The 22343-nt window shown below is 38.1% G+C and overlaps 1 protein-coding gene across 1 annotated transcript; it reads right to left on the bottom strand.

Annotated features, from left to right (window-relative positions):
- Positions 1-7292: 7292 nt before the first annotated feature.
- Positions 7293-22274, bottom strand: gan (gigaxonin). The gene is made up of 13 exons (XM_084733786.1): positions 22131-22274; positions 21339-21532; positions 19432-19546; positions 17782-18132; positions 15222-15290; positions 14719-14870; positions 13977-14098; positions 13720-13832; positions 12261-12410; positions 10591-10727; positions 8858-8992; positions 7659-7768; positions 7293-7558 (listed from the first exon to the last, which is right to left on the bottom strand). Exons 2-13 carry the CDS (start codon positions 21518-21520, stop codon positions 7386-7388), a joined length of 1809 nt encoding a protein of 602 aa, XP_084589912.1. The 5' UTR covers positions 21521-21532; positions 22131-22274; the 3' UTR covers positions 7293-7385.
- Positions 22275-22343: the final 69 nt, after the last annotated feature.

Here is a 22343-nt window from a genome sequence, read left to right as displayed (position 1 = left end):
AATGAAAAATTCCCAAATTCTCTGATTTCAGCTTCTTAAACGTGAATATTTTATGGTGTCTTTACTCCTCTCTGACACAAAACTGAATGTTTCTGATAAAACAAGACATTTGAGAACATCACCTTGGACTTTGGAAAACACCAATCAACACTTTTCACCATTTTCTGATATTTTAGGGACCAAACCACTAATCAATCAATTGAGAAAATAATGGTTAGTTGCAGCCCCACTGTACTGCACAAGTTCTCTTCCTTGCAAGATCTCATGAGCCGCACAGACTGATGTGCCGTGCCAGATTTGGCCTGCGGGCCTCGACTTTGACACATGTGGTGTAGGAGAACCTAAAGTGGCCATGAAACTCATGCAAAACATGCAAGGCCTTATCTAGAGCCAGTGTTTGGTTTGTCTGCTCCGGGCTTCTGCAGAGACATGATGTTGCAACATGGCAGATTCCATGGAAGAGGACCAGCGCCCTCTGAAGATATTAAGGGCTCAGTCTAAGGTGACGAAAATATGCCAAGTTTTATTTTCAGGTGATTATACACCAATATTATATTCCATTTCTAACATATTCTACCAATAAATCCCAGTAAATGTTACACGCTGACCTTTAATTTGTATGAAGATAATTGTGTTCTGTGTTCTTTGAGAAGTTTTATAATCTTGCTCCAATTCTCAAAGCGTGAAAGTCCCTGGAACAGATTTCAGACCACAATGAGCTAAGCATCTGAAACTCATATACACATGTAGAGACTGAAAATGTTTTTCTGTAGTGACCAGTGTGGAACCAGATTTCTGTATTGTATCACACAAGCTGATTAAAAAAAAAAAAAAAAGCAACCTCTAATCTGTCAGTTACTCTGATCAGTTGTGGCAATTGTTCAATCGTACAGCATCTCAGGGTAAACCCAGTTCTGCAGCAAATTCCAAAGTGCCATGTCAGCAACCCCTCCCCAACCTCTCCCCACATCAGTCACAGGACCCAGGTTAGCTGGATCCTGGGAGCGGTCACGAGAGCAGCTCACTTGAACTGAATTACCTCCATCCTAGTCATGCTATGTAATCCTCTTAATCCATAGTCCAGACTTTTCCCGATCAGCGTTCACATACAGCGTATCCTGCTCATACAGACGAAGCCAGCTAGACACTCAATTTATACATGTTCACACTGAGGAAGTACACACAAAACATTGTCTGGTCATTTTCAGAACACATTAGTAAGTATTCTGAGGCAGTTTTGCAGGAGCACAACCTGAAGCAGAGAGCAGTATTTTAAAAAAGAAAGAAAACTGATATTTAATGAAGGTCTTAAACTGCTGAACTGATCATAGGAGGAATCTTTTGGTTCATGACAAGTTACCTCGGAACAGCGTTTCCCAATCCTGTTCCTCAGGGCTCACCGTCATTGACATTTTAGGCGTTTTCCTGCTCCAACAAACCTGAATCAGAACAATCAGCGTGTCATCAAGTCTCTGCAGAAGCCTGATACGACCTGTTGATTTCAATCAGGTGTGTCAGAGCAAGAAAATACCTAAAACACACATGGCAGCGGGCCCCGAGGAACGGGTTTGGATAAAGCGGCCTTGGGAACTACTGGCTGGATTTCCATGAAACAGAGATGAGACAAAGTCATTGTTTCTTATTGTTCCTTGTCAACTCCTGACCGGCTCATTTTCCGTTGACCTCCGCATCATTTTTCTACATTAATGAAATTATCTTTGGTGTTTTTCCCAACTGGAGCTGAGAAACACAACATTAATTCTTCATGGTTCTCTCCTGCAACTTGATTGGATGCTGTCGAATTGGTTTAAACAAAGCAGATCTGGGGAATTAAGTGTCGACTACAACGAATAGCGTTCACGCTAGTTGATTCAGGAAATTAAAGTAAATGAACTGATTTGTTGATTCACAGACTTTTGAATCTTTGGACTTGTTGGAAGGTTTCCAGTATTTTCAAGTCAAAAGGCCCAAGAGTCCCAAGTCAAGTAAGAAGTCTGTTTTGATTGAAAATCTAAATTCATCTAATTTGTGACTGGAGTCCCCAACTCTGCAATAAAAATATCTATGTTGCCCCTTTGAATGGACCAATCAACATTCTGACATCTGGTGCCACCTTCAGATCCAAATGTTGAAATGTAATAGTCAGATTAAACATTTAATTTACAGAATTCACACTCATATTAAGGGGATAGTTCACCCAAAAATGAAAATTCAGTCATTATCTACTCACCTTCATGCTGGAGTTTCACAGGAAAACAGTGTTGCAGAATCTCCCAAACAATGGAAGTGAATGGTGACCAGTTTTCAAAAAGAAAAAAATAACATAATAAATACATAAAATGCCTCCATACTATTGATCTAAGGGGGTCACCACCTTGATTTTAATGATCATATGCCAGTTACACTTCTATGGTAACCAGGTCAAACTTTTTCACTTTTAGTCTCATTACTGGTAAGAAAGGTTTAATCTCATCTCATCAATCTTTATATCAATCAATGAAACTGAAGCTACAGTAAAAACTGAAATGCAACTTCTTGACCATTTAATTTGGGTGTACCACTGAACAATACTACTGAATACAACATAAAAAATAGTTTTAAAAAGTCTGTGTTTATCATTACTAAAGAACATCGGCAGCTTTTTGTACATCACTTAGTACACAGTAAAAGGGACAGGAAGAGGATGACTAACAGATTCTAAGAAAGTTAAGTCTTTGTGTGGTTCAGCTCTCAGAGCAAGTTATCAGTTGTTGGTGTTTGGTTGCATACACACAAAAATCAAACAAATGGGATATGAGATATTGTTTTGACCACTTTGGTGATTTAATTCCTTTGACGTAAATGAATGACACTCACGGGCAACATGTTACAAAACTTCCGCATGCATCAGTTACAAAAGTACAAACCGAAACAGAAGTTTGACACCCCATCTTTCACAACACGACTTTGGTTAAAGCATGACTATTTTCAGGTCAGACTGCAGTATTTTCCCACACGGTGTGTTCCGGTGTATCATAACAGAGACAGCTATGACGTGTTAACATGTGAGAGCAAGTGTTGTTTAGGATACAGAGCAGCTCGGAAACTTACTGTATTTACAGTAAATGATGAGACACTATGAAATGTTAAGTGTCTATGCAAAAATAAGGCAGCACAGTATTTTCAGTTGAGCCACAGCAGACTGGTCCTGCTGCTTTGGAGAGCTCCAGCAAATCCTGTTTCAGCTGGTGTGTGTCATATCAAGGAGAAAGTATTAGGGCCATCCAGAAAAAGATTTTTTTATTTAATTATTTTGGTATTTCAAGAGTAAAGTCAAAATGTGAAGAATAAAGCCCAACTTTCAGTATTCAGTAGTTCCACGCACAAAAATAAATAAATAAATAAATAAAAAAATCGGATGGAAATATTGTGAAATTGTATTTTGGCCTTTGAGAATTAAGTCAAAATATCAAGAATTAGGTACAAATTTTGGGTATAAAGTTAAACTGTTGAGAATTAAGAAAAACAAAAACAAAAACTCAGCAATTTAGCCAGTATTAAGTCAAAATGTTGCTAATTAAGAAAAATTTCAGCAAAATTTTCAGGAATTCAGTCAAAATCTCAAGAACTAGATCAAATGTTGAGAATAAAGTAAAAATGTTGAGAATTAGGTAAAAAGATTAAGTATTACGCCAAAATGTCGCTAATCAAGAAAAATATCAGCAATTTAGTCAAAATTCAAGAATAAAGTCAACATGTCAAGAATTAAGTCAAAATGTCAACAATTAAGTTAAAATGCTGATAGCTGAGTCAAAATATCAAGAATTAAGTTAAAATTCCATGAGTTATTTAAAATTTTTGAGTATAGAGTAAATATGTCACTAATTAAGAAAAAAATCAGCTATTTAGTCAAATTGTCAGGACTTAAGTTAAAATTTCACAAATGAATCAACAATTTCAAGTATTAAGTCCAAATGCAGAAAATTAAGTTGAATTACTATTTTGACTTTATTCTCAACATTTGAACTGAATTTTTGACACTCTGCTGCTGTTTATGATCCTATGTGAAATACAGACATCTTCAGCTTAGTAACAAAAAAGACATCATAGTCCAGCAGTTGAATTGCTGATGAGGTGATGTTACACAGACAAAGAGGCATATATTACTGTCTCTATCTCAGCTGAGCAGTCTATAGTTTCTCATACTGCCTACTGTATATATAACAATATTTTGATTGTGGCCATCTTAGTGAAGTTGTAGTGAAGAAGAAGTAACAAAGTGAGTAAAGTGGCGAGTTTATTGTGAAACTAGGTTGTTACAATGCATCAGTTAATGTTGTGGATCAAACTTGGCTCCAGCTGGTGCAACAGGATGTCATCTCTCTCAGTTTGAGAATTATAGAATGCTGTATGGTTTGGTTTCAATTTGGATCCCATTTTTATATTAGAAACCTGGTTGCTTACACGATTATTATTGAGGTGATACACTACAGTGATTCTAATGTGACAGTTTCCTCAGTTTTCCATAAAAGAAGACATAATTGTACAGCACTTATTTAAAATTTACAAGATTATCTTATATTTTAGAGTCAGATTATAACTTACAATTTTAAGACTACTTTATTTTGGTGTTTATTGGTAACAGTCTTTGATGTGTGTGAGGTGTCCTAATATTAGGAGAGAGTGTGTTTCTACTTTGCATGTGCTGCCGCTGAGCTGAGGACAGACAGCAGCAGCTGTAACTCGCACAGAACAAATGGGGTCAATGGATGCCAAAACTGTACTGACTGGAAAGCCAGGTCAGAGGTCACGAAGGCGGCAACACATCCAGCAACTCAAGAGTGTCACTCGCCTGCAACGGCTATTTCTGAGCAGGCTGGGCCCACACAGCTCGCTCAAAGATAAAAGCTATCAAGTAAAGCGCTAGTGCTCTAATGTGCAAACAGTCAGTGAATGCAGTGCATTCTGGGATTAGTGATTTCTACACTGTACATGATTAATTTGCTGCTTAGCATCTGAAGGCAGAAAGAACAAACGTGTCAGCAGAGCAGAAGTTTCCAGTGACAATCAAGGTGCCATGATAAAGGTGCTAAAGTAAGGTTAGATGATTGGTGAATCCATAGCCAGTTGTTGAGATTTTTTGGATGATATTTGGGGCAATATTCGTCTTTTTGTTTTGCTAATGTAACCGTCTGCAGAGTGCTGCTCTCCTCCAGGAGCACAGGACACACACACGCACGCTCAGCTGGACTGTGAGTGTGCTGAGCTGGGTGAGGAGTGAGAGGTAAACACCCTGCAGAGTCAGACTCTTTGCACTCTTTTCACGCAGTAAATGAAGGATTTAATTCCACCAAACCAGAGTCAGTGATTGGTAGAAGAGTGGACAGACTAATAAAGACTGTTTTGGTGAGTTTCACATGCTTTTCTGTCAAGTCTGAATTAAGTGTGTTTAAGTGCATCTTAGTTTGGTAAAGGAGAGAGACTTTGTTTATTTTTTTGACACTTTGGTGATATATTCGTCCCATAAATAAAATAAACTCACAATTGCTGTAGCATGGCTGACGATCGCCGGTTGGAAAATTTTAACATATTGCCCAACCCTATGCTAAAGGTGCTTTTGGGATGTCCAGAATGAACATGATGAAACTAAAAGAAACAGTCTACTGATGGACAATTTAGAGTTTTGTCAAGCAAAGCTCGCCAACCAAAATTAAACGAAATATGTCATCTGCAACTAACTGTAACAATCAGAATTTGGGTTACAACTGCTGCTTTGCTAAAGTCAGACCTTCGTCATCATGGTTACAATGAGAACTCCTTGGTTAATAATGGGAGGAGTTTAAAAGAAAGGTTGAGCGCTGCTAGAAAACGGTCTCCCAATAGCTCCCATGTTAAAGGTTGACCCAACTTCTCACCCCCACCTCTGCAGACTTAATGGCTCTGTGAAAACCTCACACCATCCAAGGTTCCTTTTTTTGAGAGGACAGAATTTGGCCTTACAATTTTGACAGAGTCAAAATGTGACTGCTGCTGCTGCTATAGTCATATTTAGAAGCTATATTGGTCGTTGGATCAGACTTCAGAGTCGCCATATTGGTCCTGACAAGACTGGCCTGTAAACAAATACAAGTAAATGGGGATGCTGCTACTTTTCTGGATAAAAATCACTATAATTTTTACATTTCTCAACCAATTTCAATGAAGCGTGTTATATTCAAGGGTTTATGATCAACATGGAGTTGGAAAAAGTTTTTTTTTTACTTACAAACTCTTGAATATAACATGACTCATCGAAATCAGTTGAGAAATGTAAACACACTGTTTTTTTAATCCAGATAAACAGCAGTTTTCCAGGTGTTTACATGTATTAGTTCACAGGCCAGACTTGTTGGTCCAATATGCCGGTGACAGAGACGTATCACAGAAACAGGCTGAACCAGTCAATGCAGCATCTATCTAACATTTAACATGAACATGAATGCAGAATATACTGGCTGACAGGATGTGGTCAGTGTCACTTTTTGAATACAGCTACTTGGTGTTGTCCACACTTTGTCCACAGCTTGTTTTGTTTTGCTGCACAGATCAATGGTGTGAGTTGATGTTTCACCACTTGCATTTTTTTTTCTATTTACACTGTAGCGCTAGAGTTCACCAGGCATCTATCCCAGTCTCACAGGTCTTTAAATTGATATTGTATAATCTGGCACAGATTGCAACGCGCAGATTTTACAGAGCGACATGCACTGCATTGCATTCTGGTCTATACTGAGGCTAGCAGTAGTAGGTGGTAAGGGATCTGCCTTCAGTAGTGGAATTCTCCTCATGTGACTGCTGCAAAACATCTGCTTTCCCTCTGATTCTAAGAGACTGACTCCAACGTCCCACTTCCCACCGAAGATGTAGATAACTGAAAGATTTTCTTAACATGACACTTTCTGCCTAACTCGAACTGCAGCTGTTGCAAACATCTGGACAAATGATCATGTTGACTCTGTCTGGCCAGAAAGATGAACAATAAATCCTAAATTGTAAACTGCAACACAGCAGAACTTTTAAAATGTGTATAATGATCCCTCATGTAACACTGGTAGTTAAATCCCTCACCAAGTAACAGACCACTGGTAAACATTACAAAGGAGGAATGTTCATTAAAATAAAAGGCAGAAACCAATCAAATCCCACATCAAAAAGAAACAAATATTTAGAATTATTAAAAAAAATGCTATAAAACCTATAATGTTAAAAATGTGTTTAGATGAGCTTTTGTCCCGTCAAGTCATACAGGAAGAGGGTCTCAAGTATAAACAATCCTCAACATCTAGCAACTAGAATACTTTAGTGTTCATAAGATCCCTAAATCCAGACCTACAGCAGGTAGAAGGTACCAGTGTGCAAAAGTGGAGTCAGACTCGGATTCGGAACATGCCCTGGCTCAACTGAAGGCGGAACAGTCGACAGTTGGCGATGCGCAGGGCAGCGCAGGCTGTTTTGGAGAGGTCAGACGGCAACATGGGCTTAGTGCGATGCCACGTCCCGGTGCTGCGGCGAAACTCCCGGATGTAGTCGAAGCTTGTTCCTGTACACACAGGTAAATGGCAACATTTCACATTCAGATAGTGATGTTGCTGTAACCACGTTAGAACTCTCGTTGTTTTGTGTGGTTTTATTTTACTAACCTGTGTCCAGGTCGCCCACTACGTAGATGCTGGCTCCGATGGGCACAGCTCCGTAAACGAAGGATGAGCTGGTCTGGATACACAGATTCTGGTCATCCAGGAACATCCACCTGCATCCATCAACAGTCAGACAGATATGATTATCAAAAACATGTGTTTTTATTGATCAATTTCAAGATTGGCTTCTTTTCATAACATAAAAACGTAGGACAGGAACAATTTTGTGAGAACATGTGACAGGTGTTTCATTACACAGTGTGCAGTCCAAAGTTTATCCTTTATTTGTGTCCTGGTTTCCCAAACAATGGAATTTTATTATGGAAATAAAGAAAGATCATTAAAATATAGAAAAAATAAGACAGAAAAAAAGAGAGAGAATTTTTATCCATCTGCTAAATAAGCGATATAGTTTTCACTCCAAACTCCAACACTGCAACTTCGTCAGTGCACCTATGTTTCAAACTATGAAGCTGTACGTGCCCTTCTTGTGTAATTTCTCGAGTGTTATAGTTTGATGTGCCATCTAACTAGGGTTGCACAGTTAATCACAATAAAATCACAGCGTTGCCAAGTGTGATATCCAAATCGCAGAACCAAATCACAATCTTTTGAAAAAGGAAAAATGCATGAGAAAACAACATTATAATGAGGAACTGTAGTGTTGCAGAGATGACCTGACCTAAAAATCTTGTTCTCCAGATGAAAGAAAACATGTTTGATTGGTTCAGACCTCAATTAATATCACATCACCATGATTTTATTAGTTATTTTTCAGTGAACATGAAAATTGTGATGCAAAACTGATCATTTCCACTAATCGTATTGCACAACACAATCACAATTTCAGTCACAATATGACTTTTTTTACTAAATCGTGCAGCCCTAAGTCAGGTAACATCGTATAACAGACATTTCATATATACTATTGCTAACTATATGATTATAAAGCATAGGGCCAATGATCAAGCTACTGTGTTTGATACGTTGGGAATGTCTTGCCACAAATGGTTCCTAAGATGTGTTTTTTTTACTGCTGTTTACAAGGTGAAGAATGATCTTTAAAACTTAATATCTAGACCATAATGGGACACTAAAATATAAAAAAGTAGTAGTAATAATAGTATTTATAGAGTCTAATAAATGTTTAAAAACTGCAGCTTAAAAAAAACCTTCAGAACCTGAGGTATTTTCATACTGACCTCCTCATCTCATCATGGTAGAACTCCGACTTGCAGGTCATCATCTGTCTTTGCTCAGCGTTTTCGTTCTCTTGGCTTCTAACTCCACCAAACACGTAGAGCTCCTGGCCGACGCCACACGCCACTGAACCAAACCTGAGGAAAATAAGAGCAGGGAATTTAAGAGACAAGAGTGAGCAATATAAAGCACACCCTCTATCTGGACACATATTACCAGTCAAAAGTTTGGAATCGCCTGCCCGTCTAGCTTGATTTGGTACGGTCAAAATGCTGAGAGGACTACTCTCTGTATTTGAAATGTCTTTCTGAGATATTGTGTTTCTATTTTGTGATTGTATAAGGTTAATATTTGAAGGGAATCAGTTCAACTCATAGATGGGAGCAAAAAAGTGTCGTGACAAAAAAAGCTGTTAAACTAACCATGAAACTAACATGATAAGGGTTGGGCCTCTTTATGATCAAAGGTTTCACATCACAGCAGTTCATTTAGGAAAACTGGTCAATAAGACAGAGGCAAACATGATCAGATAAAAGCTAAATGAATCCTTTCCAAACTGAGAAAAAGACAAAGCTTATCTGATTTTTAGCAACAATTCTTTACAAGTTTACTCTCAGAGACACGATGTCATGAACAAGTATCAGAAATGCTAGCTTAAGAAACAGAGCTGTACATGAATGTGCCAAAAGAGCAGTCACTGAATGTGCTTATATTTTTGGTGAACTGAACAAATCAGTTTGCAACTAATGAATGTAAATGTGAGCACTGTTCACTCCTGAAAGAGTCAACAACACTCACATTGTCAACTGATAAAAAACAGTGTGATGCAGACTTGCAGCACAGAGCAAATGTGGACAATATGATATAAAGACTTTCTCTGATCATGTAGCATGAAGTGTATGTGCTGGGCTACACTGCAGACTGGAGTCTCAGTCACAGTGACAGATAAGACTGATCCACGTTATATATGCTTGTGTCCTCTAGCTTGTCTCCCTCTTCATCTCCCTGCAGTTCTCATTGTGGTGCATTCTGTGCGAAATGGTAAGTCAGAATTCCCAGTTGGAACTTTAAACAGTATGTTGGTGTTCAAGTCTGCTGTTTGTTGTAGCGTAAAACGTTCTCAAATTGTTGTGATTAACATATAAATATAAGTTATCAAGGCTGTTCAAACTAATACAAAAAATATAATATAATTTTTTAAAACAGAAGAAATGAACATTTTTTGGGGACTGTTGGCTTAGCTCAAAATTGAACTTTGAACGTAAACTAGTTCATTTTAATCTTTGTGGACTGAACTTCAAGTGACCTCTTGTGAAGTTTGAACTTGCACAACATTGATCCCAAACACATAAATGACACGACTGATCAAGAACTCCATTCAAACGGAAACACCGAATGTTTCTTTAGATCTTAAATTTCAGGTTCAGCTATGACTAACACAATGTACATGGTGTGACTCAACTGGCTCATTTATAGCTACTTCATCTTCCTGAGCATCATTCTGATATGTCAGCGTGACATATCAGATGGATGTCAAACTGAAACTAAAACTGACAGTTCTGGGAGTGCAACAATGACCACAGAGCCATGTTTCATTTCCTGTTGTGCAATACAAACAAGAACAAAGTATCACAGGCTGAAGTTAAATGTAGCATACAGCTGATCGAATCATAGATCCTTTTGCTTTTGACCTGCTCAGACTACGACAACAAACACTATCAGACAATGTTTTTACCGTCTCTCTTTCAGAGGACACAGGCCCGTCCAATGTTGGGTTTTGGGGTCAAAGCATTCGACAGAGTCAAACAGCTTCCCGTAGGAGCCCCCACCCATGGCATAGATCTTCTTATTCATGGAGGCATAGCAGCCGACCTAAAAGAAAAGACAGATACGGCTGTACAAGTCACAGCATGTGAGGAGAGGTTTACTGGAAAATGAATCACTTGGACCGAGTTGTGTCTAATGTCTGGACAAGCCTGGACAAGGGTTGTAATGGCCCTGGGCTCATTCTGCATGGTCATTTTAGTTACATTGTGAAGTGCTACTATTAAACTGTCCAGACAAAGACAACATGTGTGAGACCTAAAAATAAGCAACATCTGAATGAGGAGATAGAAGACTTTCAGGTCTTCCAGGTCCCCTTTTATCTGGATTTTGAGGAAAGATTTTGTTTAGTGCTGAAATTGTTACATCAATGATATACTTTTTTTGCCTTGCCTTTATTTTGATAGTTAGAGGAAATGAAAGGAGACAAATTTTTTTGAATTACCAAAACTCAAAGATTCAAGTTTATCTAAAGAAGAAAAGTAAATTAACTCAATTAAAGATTATATGTCAGCAAAACTTTTTAAGGTTTATTTAAAAACATCAAAGCATAAGTTGGGCTCATAAATCAAATCATCTATTGCAGTACGTTGCCTCGAAATTTTGAGTTGTCTCAATTATTTTTAAAAAAGAAAAAGTTTTAATATTTCATCAACTAAAATTTGCATCATAGCCTATGTTTATGACTGTGCCTTTTTCACTTTTTCCTCTGAATTTTGACAGTGGCAACTATTGCATCTCCATAAGTTTGGTATGGATACCAAATTAAAAAAAAAAAAAAACATACCACTGATTGAATGAAATAATAGATTCCATAGAAGTGTTATTCAGATCCATTATAATCTGAATTATTTTGATAGTTGAAACAGATGCTAGTTGCGCAACACCTGCTGCCATCATTATTATTATTAGTCTTATCATTACTACCATTACCATTATTATTGCTTTAAATCTCTATGCAGAACTTTGCATTGCCTGGAAGTATCACTGTGCTACTGTAAGTTCTCTTTCCTCCTGCTCTCTCCCCCCTTCACACACCCTGAGCCTGATTCTGCTTGACGTTTCTGCCTGTTAAAAGAAAGTTTTTCCTCACCACTGTCACCTAGTTCTTGCTCATGGGGAAAACTGCTGGACTTCTGTAAATAATATTATAAAAAGTACGGTTTAGACCTGCTCTATAAGAGCTCCAGTGTGAGGATGGAAAAAGTATTACCTGGGGTTCAATGTGACAGTTAATCATGATACTGATGGGCTGCAGCAGTATACAGGTTTCATGGAATAGCATGGTATGAAAATGTTCAGTTATCATACAATGTACATGATACATGATAAAGTGTTGCTCAACCCAAAAAGGACCTTTGCTTTCATTATTTTAAGTGTTACTGTAACTGATAATAACTGTAATACCCTGTGTGATACCGTAAAAAATTTCTGAGATGGTTACTGTATTTTGCCTGGCCACCACAGATTTGATATAATTTGTAAATAGTATTAATGTACAACATTATATGGAATATTAATGTGTTGTGAAATTATTATGTCTATTCTGTGAATGTGATATTTGTATGCATGTGTTGTTACCTTGCGGATCATGGTCATACTGGTCTGCACTTTCCAGGTGTTGCAGTGAGGGTCAAACACTTCCACAGTGATCAGCTCCGTTTCTCCGTTCTCTCCTCCGAGAACGTAGATCAGACCGTCCAGCTCCACCACGCCAAAGTTCTGACGAGCCTACGAACAGTCAGTGATCATCATGATAATCAAACCACAGCAATGTCCCACACATGCAGCTACACATGAGCTCCTTGGGTTCAAATGTTCAAATTCACGTTTGGAAATTCTGAAATCACATTTAAAGCACAGGTATGGACCAAGCTCCACTGCTGATCACATACAGTCTGGGGTTGTAAGACCTGCCTTTACCAACATTTCCAAAATGTATATTACCAACAAAACGCAGTGTTGACCTGCTGGAAGAGCTCAGCCTGGTGTGTTCTGTATCAACTCTTGAAATCATGAAAAACCCACAAAATCTTTCCTTTTAGGACTTTTGGGTTTAAAACTATGGTAATTCTACTTTTTTTTTTAACATTACTCTCATGATGCTTTGCCTCACAGTGAGCCATCTGCTGCTATCTGAGGCTGCTGCACACTGAAATCATGCAATAAAGAAAGAAACTGCCAAAAATTAGTCAATGAGATGCAGCAGCAAAACTACAGTTATTATTTCATAACAGTACTGCACTGTATTACAGTGTATTTGTGATATACACAGTACAGTAAGTTACTTTGTATAGAAACTTGAAACAGCTGTACTGTATTTTCAAACAGTCACTACAATTCTGTGAATAGAGAAGTTGTCCATTTCAATAAACACACAGATGTGATCATTCAGATCTTTCATATTTTATTTTTTAACTTAATATTTCATGAGAGTTTTTGCCTTTGCTTTTTACCTTTAGCTTTCCTTCAATCTCTCCAGTGTTTTTCGATTTAAATGTCAAGTACTGGTTTACATGATCTTACTTTAATACGAATAACACAAATAATTAAAGTATGATTTTAATGCATAAATATTGCTCAGAGCAGTCAATAATGTATAGTCAACATATAATATGAATGACACCACTTTTCTCTGGAAGTGAAAGCAGGTGACTGTGGGTGTTCAGTCTGCACCTCTATTGCAGCACTGCTGACACCTAGTGGTCATGAAATAAAATAACAAGTTAGAGAGCATAACATGGCTGCATAAACAAGATTGGTATGATGGACTGATATTCAATCCTGCTTAAATAAAAAAATAAACAGCAAGTTCCAGTAACAAAAATGTTACATTTTAAAACCTTGTAAGTGTCTTTTTAGTAGAGAGATTCAACTGAGTGGGAGATTGAATTGCACAGTGAAATACAAGAGAAAAGGAGTCAGAAGTTCTACAGCAAAGTCAAATCACCTTCAGCTGTTTACATATGTATAATGGAGGGATCATTCTAACAGCTGAGACCACAGGAAAGGTGTGATTAGAGAGAGGGGGTGAGTATACCTGTAGCATTGGGGGTATGGGGCTCCAGGTGTTGGAGTCTGGGTCATATTTCTCTCCACTGTCCAGGACTATGTTGTGTTCATCTGTTCCACCCATCACAAACAGGAAACCCTCTAACAGACAGAAAACACACTTGTTACTGACTTGTGTATTCACTACCGTCTACTAATCCCGATGAAAGAATCATTAGTTATTCATGGCACTGTTTACTTCAGTCATGATTGGATGTATTTTCCTGGCCGAGGGCCAGCACCAACCTGCAGCGATCACCCCGTGGCCGAGGCGGGCTACGCTCATTGGCTGCAGCTCGATCCAGCCCTGTCTGTTGGTGTCATATAGTGGACACATGCAGCGTGTCACAGCGGTCGGCTTCCTGGTTCTGTACAGGACAAAAACCAACAGAAGAGGCAGGATGTGAGCAGACAGTCCATAAAATATTGATCAGTGTTTACCAAAGCCCAAGACGGCGCCCTGAAATGTCTTGTTTTGTCCACAACCAAAAGATAATCAGTTTACTGTCAGAGAGGAGTAAAGAAAATATTCACTTTCAAGAAGCTGAAATCAGATTTCATTTTTCTTATGATTAATTTAATAATCTATAAATAATAGATTACTCATTGCAGCTCCAGCTGTGACCACATTTCACTAAAAATACCAGTATTCTCTGTCACTGAGGGCCAAAACTGTCTTGAGCCTCATTCACACATGACTTAAAATGGTCACATGACAGCTGGGATTTCAGTGGATTTAATGCAAATTCTGAGAGTTCTATAGTGAATCTGCTTAAAAATGAAATGTTTTAGGGCAAAATCTGTAACTTTAAACTACTTAATGTTTTCTCCAAAACTTTTGTGGAGTGATATGGAGAGACTTCTTTATCTGTTGTGATTGGAGACTAAAGCTCTCTACAACACATCATTAGGTTATGAAAGTAATGCAGGTGATAAATAGTTACATGTAATTCAGACAATAAATAAAGATGGTGGACAGTGGACTCACTTGCGATCCTCTCCTCCGGCGACAACTATACACTCTGAGTAACCTCGGGGTTTGAAGGCAGCGAGCAGAGCCTCACCCTGCAGTGGACCACCCGCCAACACTGGCTGACAGTACTCTCTGATCACCTCCCTCATCAGCGGCTCCCCCATGGCCTGATGGGATACCATGTTGTTAGACTTTTGATGATACTATAAGCATACGTTTAAAGGTCTAACATGCAGCATTTTTTCAAAAAACAATTTCTACTCATATAAACATAATATTGTTCATTAGTCACTTATGACTGACTAGAAGTGTGTGTTGTGTGTGTATTTGCAGAGACTCTGCAGCCCTCTGTCTGTATTACCTTATTTCTTCATTATGTTGTGATGCTCGGGACGCTTTACCAACCCAAAATGTCTTTATTTGACGTCCTGGTATCTTTCTGGTGCATTTATGAACAGCTCGGACTAATCCCACTTATTCTGCCTTTAAATCTGGACAGCACTTGACAGTTTCCCTACCTGCTCTCTTAAGTAGCTCGTGTCCAGGCCATGCAGCCAGACTGCAGACATCACCTCCTTCATGTGTACCTGCAAATAAAGATGGAACAGGATAAACTTTGTGCTTTATGGAACAAACACAAACTGAATTCATTCACATTTATGGCCACATAGGGGCACAGGAACAGGCTGCAAATACAATATTGACATATAGTCAGTGATGGAGAAGCTACCAATGACTTCACACTGGAAGAAGTTAAAGTATAGTAAAGCTAATCTAGGTACCAATAAAGTTTGGTTATCTGAAGCTACTTGGAAAAAGTTGTTCAAACTACTATGAAAAAAAGATCAGGTTGACAATGTATAGTTCATACCAGGTTATAACAAAAGGTCACATTCCAGCAAAAAATGCCTCTCAATTGCATTTAATGCAAAAAGCTTTTCTGGAATCTCCATAGACCTAAAATTGTCCCAACCAAAACAATCTCATCTGGGCTTTCCAATCGCAAAACTGCAAGGAATGTTTTTGTTGTCACTTAATATGGATTTTGTTTTACCTGAGTAGAGCTAAAATAGTAAAGACATCTGACTTAGATGGTTTCACCGACTCACCATTCGACAAAAATGGGCCAGTTTACTAACATGACTGCTAGAACAGTTCAACTTGAATCTTCTCAGACAGTGAGAGCTGTTGTTGTGTGAGCACTTAGCATCGCATGCCCTGGTTTTTGTGCATGCACCACACAAAGGTCAAGTGTGGAGGTGGCTGCCTGGGCATGAATTCACAGGCTCAGGATGAAAGAAAAGGTTTGCAGGGCTGTTCAGCAGGGTTCAATTACAGCAGAGAAGCAAAGGTAAAATTCAGTAAAAATCATTGTTTTCCTTTTATGACCTAAAACTGTCTGCAGTTTCAGTAGGTAACTACACAAAAACAAACTGGCCAAAAAAAGCAATTAAGCTACCTGAATCACTCTGCAAGTAAGTATGTAGTTGAAGTACCAGTAATTAAACTACTAGTTTATTTACATGTAGTTCATTACTTTATTTATAGTGAAGAAGTTGGGAAAGTCACAAAAATATCAGGCCTTTTAGCAGTTTTTTAGACCTTTTCTTTTAACACCTACCTGATTCTGCTGGAAACAAGCTTAATGAATAAAGTTGCAGCTGCTAAAAGCAAAGCAATGAGCTGAAAGACACTAAAATAGACCATAGGAGTTGATTTGACAATGTGAGTGACACTTTTCTCCTCACTGACCCATTGTTAAAAGAGAAAATGAAGCTTTGTGCAACTTTAACAATACAAGGTGTGAAAAAAACATCAGTATTAAATAGTTGATCTTGTTTTGCAATGCCATATGGCAAGAAGTGTTACTTATAAATAGTAATATTTTCCCATATGCATTTGTATTTATGAGGGGTATTACACCACTAAATAAATAGAAACTGCACAGGGAGCTCTTAGCAGTATGAGGACACACAACCTCCAAAAAACACTGAAATGAACTATTTCAACTGAAAGGCTCAATAAACTGTTTTTCAAGTTTTATTTTCATCCTAATAAAACTCAGCTCTTCAGACTGGACTAGTTCGAGCTGTGCTATCAACCACAATCAGGTCAAGCTTACATGATTTTTTTGGGTCAATGTTTCATTCTCATCATGTGGTAAACCCGTTTGCACGGCATTACAGTCTTGATGATTTTCAGACTGTGCAGAAATAAATGGAGACCACAGGATGTCTAGAAAGAAAAGGTTCACATTTTTACATCCAAAAAGCACACTGAACTGTGGTAAAGCATATATCATGTGCACTAAATGCTTAAGCCACTGATATGACCCTGTACTTCTATTGCCATGTCAGAGATATGAGAAGCTAGAATTCTCATTTTCTAGAAATCACATTTATTTCGGAGCTTACTGACCGGGAAAAGATCATAAAACCAACTTCACAGGTAAAATTAACAAACAATTACTTGAATAGGTAACTAAGAGAAGGTAAACGTCCTGGTTACTATCGACGCATTTCAATTCTGAATATATGAAATGCTTTCAATAGTCAAGTTTCCACAGTACCCGTACGCCGTCACCAGGTGCACTTTCTAGCTCTTTCTCCTGTCTGACAGCTAGTTGACACACTTATCACTGCTGTGCCCACAGAGCCCCGCCTCTATTCTTGTCACTTGTCTCATTCGCTCTGGTTGAATAACCATTGTCAAGTTTTAGCTTTGTCATACCTGTCTTTTAATTAAAAAAATCTAACATTTTATGCCCTCAAGGTTGTCAATTTTCCCTGTGGAATCAAAAATGGTAAAGAAAATCAATGTTTTTCAAAGTATTGTATCAAAATTAGAAACTCCAGTACCATGAAAACACTAGTCCTGATCTATCATTAAAATGTACTGTCTTGCCTTTTTATAAAAGGCAATTTGAACGCAAAACTGTACTGAAAATTTGGAACATTTGTTTCAGTCAGTAAAATATATTATTATTTTTCTAATCAGCAGTTGAACTAAAAGTTGCCAGTCTGCATGTTTTATATCGTCTTTTATCTTCACACTGAACCTGAAGTAAGTGTCACCCACCCTGCGATCCTCAGGGTCATGTGCAAACCATCGCACCACAGACTCCAGCACGTGCTTTTCGTTGCCCACGTTGAGCTTCTCCATGGCCAGCACCTCGCAGAGCCGGTCTGGGGGCAGCTCCCTGAATTCCTCAGAGTGCGCCACATCGTTAAAATGTGTCTGCAGGAACTCGGTGGCAGTGTAGTGGACATGGTTAAGGCAGTAATGCAGGGAGAAGAGGCGGATGCCAATGCAGTTCTCTGCAGTGATGCAGCTCTCCAGGAACTGGCAGCACAGGGACTTGAGGTCAGTCATGAGGAGCAGGTCAGACGCCTGCACCATGTCCTGGATGGTCTCTTCACTCAAAGTGATCTGTGTGTGAAGGACAGACACACACAGGTGATGAGACAAAGACGAAGGTGGAGCGATACAGGCAAATTATACCCACAACAATACATTAGGATCAGCAGGGAATAATGACTTTTGCTTACTACACCTAAAAACCTAAGCAAGTCACTTTGCTTTTTAAAAAAATATCTGTTTATTAGGTTTTACAATTTTTCAACATAACACAAACAAACATGCATACTATATGCATCACCTCCCCCCTACCTCCCTCCCTCTCTCCAATCCTCACAGCTGAGGTGAACTCTAGAGGAAGAAAGAAAAAAAAATAAAAAGGTAGGGAAAGAAACAGGGCGTTAGCATTAGGGGTGTAAGAAAATATTAAAATGGTTGAGTATCACAATATTATGTTTTGTGATACTGCATTGAATTCTCCAAACACTGTCTTATATTGAGATACATGCAAAGATTTGTGGCAGTGGTTCACTGCGTTTAACCCCCAGAACACTAGACAGCAGTGCTGTTACTTTTCTTCACATAAAAAAAGTTTTTAAAAAAATGATTAAAATGTTTTTCATATGGTGCTTTATCTTTGTACCTATGACAGTTTTCCCAAAATTAGATTAATCAATTACTAAATCAACTGGCAACTATTTTGATGATCAATTAATCATTTTGAGTCATTTTTAAAATAAAAAACTGTCCAAGTTCTCTGATTCCAGCTTCTCAAATGTGAATATTTTTAGGTTTCTTTAGTCCTATCTGGCAATAAACTGAGTATCTTTGACATAACAAGACATCTGAGGACATTGCCTTGGACTCTTGGTGAATGGTGAACATTTTTCACCATTTTCTGACATTTTATGGATCAAACTACTAATTGATTAATAACTGAAAATAATCCCTAGTTGCAGCCCCAATCACAGTATGTTGAATCATAATCCCTGTACTGTGGTGTGTATTGTATCACCAGATTCCTTCCAATAAACAGATTTATTGGATCAGATCATAAAATACAAAATAAGCAGTGGGAAAGTTCAGACTACAAACAAAAGACAAAGACAAAATGGCCATTGTGTAACAATGATGCATACAGTTCCAATGCCCTTGGGCAAAAGCTGAATTTAATAGCAACTAGTCTGTTATGCCACTGACACAATGTGAACTCCAGTCCCCATGAGGCAATGGCTCCCAGCTGAAGGCAGGTGCTCATGTTGTTGAGCTATGGGTACAAGTCAAGACACGAACATCAAGTTCTGACAGCCCTGTGTGAACCCTGAAGTACCGTTACAACAACAATGACACTCTGAAAGCCTCCACGCTCACCTCACCACTGAAGATGTAGTCCAGGATATGTTTCATGATGGGCATGGAGACCCCCTGCAGCTCAATCCTGTATGTGGACCCATCTGCCTTCGGAGGATTGTAGTTCAGCTTGGTCCTAACAGGAAAACATTAACACAACACAATATGGCAAATATGGACATTGAAACTCCTTTTATCGTTCTCAGTTGTACCACTGCTATTGTGAGAGTGGACACACCCATGTTGCTTTAACATTGTAAACACCAGCCAAAGATAGCACACAAGATTAAATCACCCTTACAAAAAAGTATACTTTGAGTTCATTTTATTAAGTATACTTAAATAACGCTTAAGTGTATTTCCCATGTACTTTTTATGTAGTAAGTATACTAATACTGATGTAGTAGAATTATATTTCTAAGTGTACTACTTTGACACTTCTTAGGACTAAACTGACCCACTTTTTAAATTTATAAAAGTATACTTGAAGTATTAGAATAGTACACTTTAAGTACACAAATACTTTACATCTAAGTAAGTAAGTATTCTTAGTTTTATTTTGTACTGCAACTATAAGGTGAACTATACTACAAGATAACTTATAGCTATACTGTTGTTTACTAGTTAAATACTTAGAACTCACTTTTTAGTTTATCTAAGCATACTTTCAAGTACACTCTCAGTAAACTGCTAATGTAATAGTAGTTTTTATACTGCAAGTACACTTGTAAGTTTTCTGCAAGTGAACTTAAGATCATACTTATATTTCATTATTTCTATATTATTTTTGCACTTTCAAGTTTACTATTGTAGGAGAAAATACTGTATTCCTATCCAGTTTTATTCTTATCTTGGTGTGTTTTTTTTTTTTTTGTATATTCTTATTTGAGCATCTCTGCTGAGTCAACCTTTTTATATTAATTAATATACACCTCTGTGAATGAACTTTATATGGTATTGTGAGGAGTCCCTTGAAATCGTACCTTACCCAACCCCAGCCAAACTCCCCTATTATAAAGCCAGAGACATTGACTCTGGGCCTCTTAGATGCACTCTTGCTGGGTTAGCAGGTACTCATTTAGGTTCAGGAAGCTCCCTTTCCTCCCTTTTTGAGAATTAGCATTCTGGTCTTTCTGTCATTTCCTGTATTTCCTGTAAACTACCATTAAGTGAGGCTGTCTCAGCTGTACAGTGAATAAAACTCTTCTTGAACCAGCCAAAGATTTTGTACCTGAGATAATCTTTTTTCTTCAACACTATGTATGTATTTATAGTTGAAAAATACCTGCTTTAAGTACATTTCAACATACACATAAGAATTCACAAGACTCAGGATTAAGAAGATCATTTTCTTTATAAAATTAAAAATTTCAAACAAATAGGTAGTGATGCCATATAGGATGCAATATAAGAACGTAACAATGACAAAACAAATCCAACTAACAGTTTGAACAGAGTCTTTAGAGGAGGTTGATATTAGAGTTTGTGTCATGCAGGAGCCTCTCTGAAATCAGGCCCTGGCTGCCCACAAACATCAGATAATATGTTAAACATATGATGGAATACTACCTCAGAGAAGCTCATATGTGTTTTATTTTTGAAGTATTTGAATAGACTACTCCCAGTATACTTTAACTTTCTGTGTAAGGCTAGAACACTTTACTTTTCTTTCTTCTTTATTAAGTACAAGATTAAGCCAAAAATATTTGACTTTTCTGTGTACCTTTCAACATAAATCAAGTATGTTTAAGTCATATTATGTTAAGTCGTATCCCTGATAAGTATATAAAAAGTAAACTGAAAGCGCACTCTCTTATTTTAAGTTAAAAAAATATATATATACTAATGGCACATTTGAATGAACTTCGTGTTATAGGGGCAGGGCTGGTGTGACTGACTGTTTGCTGGAAGGTCAAATGAGGACTGACCTGATGTAAGGGCTGGCAGCAGCCAGGATGTTCTTCTGCACAGGCAGCTCCTCTCCATCCACCACCAGCAGCGCATCGTGGAAACTTTGCTCCTGCCAGAAGACGCGAAGGACCCTAAGGAGTTTCTGGGAATGTTGCGGGTCCGAAACCTTCGAACCGCTTTCACTCTCAGAATGGGGCATGTCTACACTTGACTTCAAACACATTAACAGGGAGAAGTCTTCAATTCGTCTTGCACAAAAGACAACACACAACACCTGTTATATAAATAAAATGACTTCAACAATCGGCTCCGAGGCTACTCCCCTAATTTATAGACACTACTACAACAGACCACAGTGGGCAGTGGCGAGTTGTTGTGTGCTAACAAGATTTAAACGTTAAAATGTAAATGAAATACTGCAAAGTCAATCACTTGTATGCTGGAAACATTTCGCCTCGTCTGTGGAATCTTAAACTGGCAGGTTTCTGAGTGAGGTTTGGCGAAGCTGCTGGAGAACATGGTCCGTGAGGGCTAGGTTAGGCTAGCAGCAGAGCAGCCGTCTACGTACAACAGCTCCGCTGTCAAACACGATATAATGTCGCAGCAATGTTTTTACAGTTCAGCAAAGGTAACTTAGCTAACGTTAGTCTCATTTGGCCAAACAAACTGCTGACAAATCAGGAAAGCTGCAAACACATTCACGTAGGCTGGAGCCCTGCACTGAATGTTTACAATGGTTCAAACTTGTTTTGTCACGCTTTTCATTTTAACAATTCATTTTTAAATGCACTCTTTTTCAGGCGTCTTACCTTAAAATTACGAAATACGTGTTTCTTTTTACTTGACACAGGCTGTACCTAACTACATTTAGACAACATGAATCACTCCAGGCGAGAATGTTGTAAGTGGACGTGAAGACATGTCTATGCTGCATTCATGGCGGAAGAAAACAAGGGATATGCGCAATTCAAGTGTTAATATGTAATTATATGGGTTTTATATCCAATTAAAGATAAAGTATA

Source organism: Lutjanus erythropterus, chromosome 13 (assembly GCF_056507025.1).
Source record: "Lutjanus erythropterus isolate fLutEry1 chromosome 13, fLutEry1.hap2, whole genome shotgun sequence".
NCBI lineage: Eukaryota > Metazoa > Chordata > Actinopteri > Lutjaniformes > Lutjanidae > Lutjanus > Lutjanus erythropterus.
The sequence above is the reverse complement of the archived record's forward strand: the minus strand, read 5'-3'. Positions and strand labels throughout refer to the sequence as shown.

Coding starts and splice junctions, on each gene's coding strand:
- gan (XM_084733786.1), bottom strand. CDS start 21,520: ATGCCCCATTCTGAGAGTGAAAGCGGTTCGAAGGTTTCGGACCCGCAA. Junction 12,411..13,719: donor CCATACCCCCAATGCTACAG/GTATACTCACCC, acceptor GACTGTTCGTAG/GCTCGTCAGAACTTTGGCGT. Junction 8,993..10,590: donor TGTCCTCTGAAAGAGAGACG/GTAAAAACATTG, acceptor TATTTTCCTCAG/GTTTGGTTCAGTGGCGTGTG.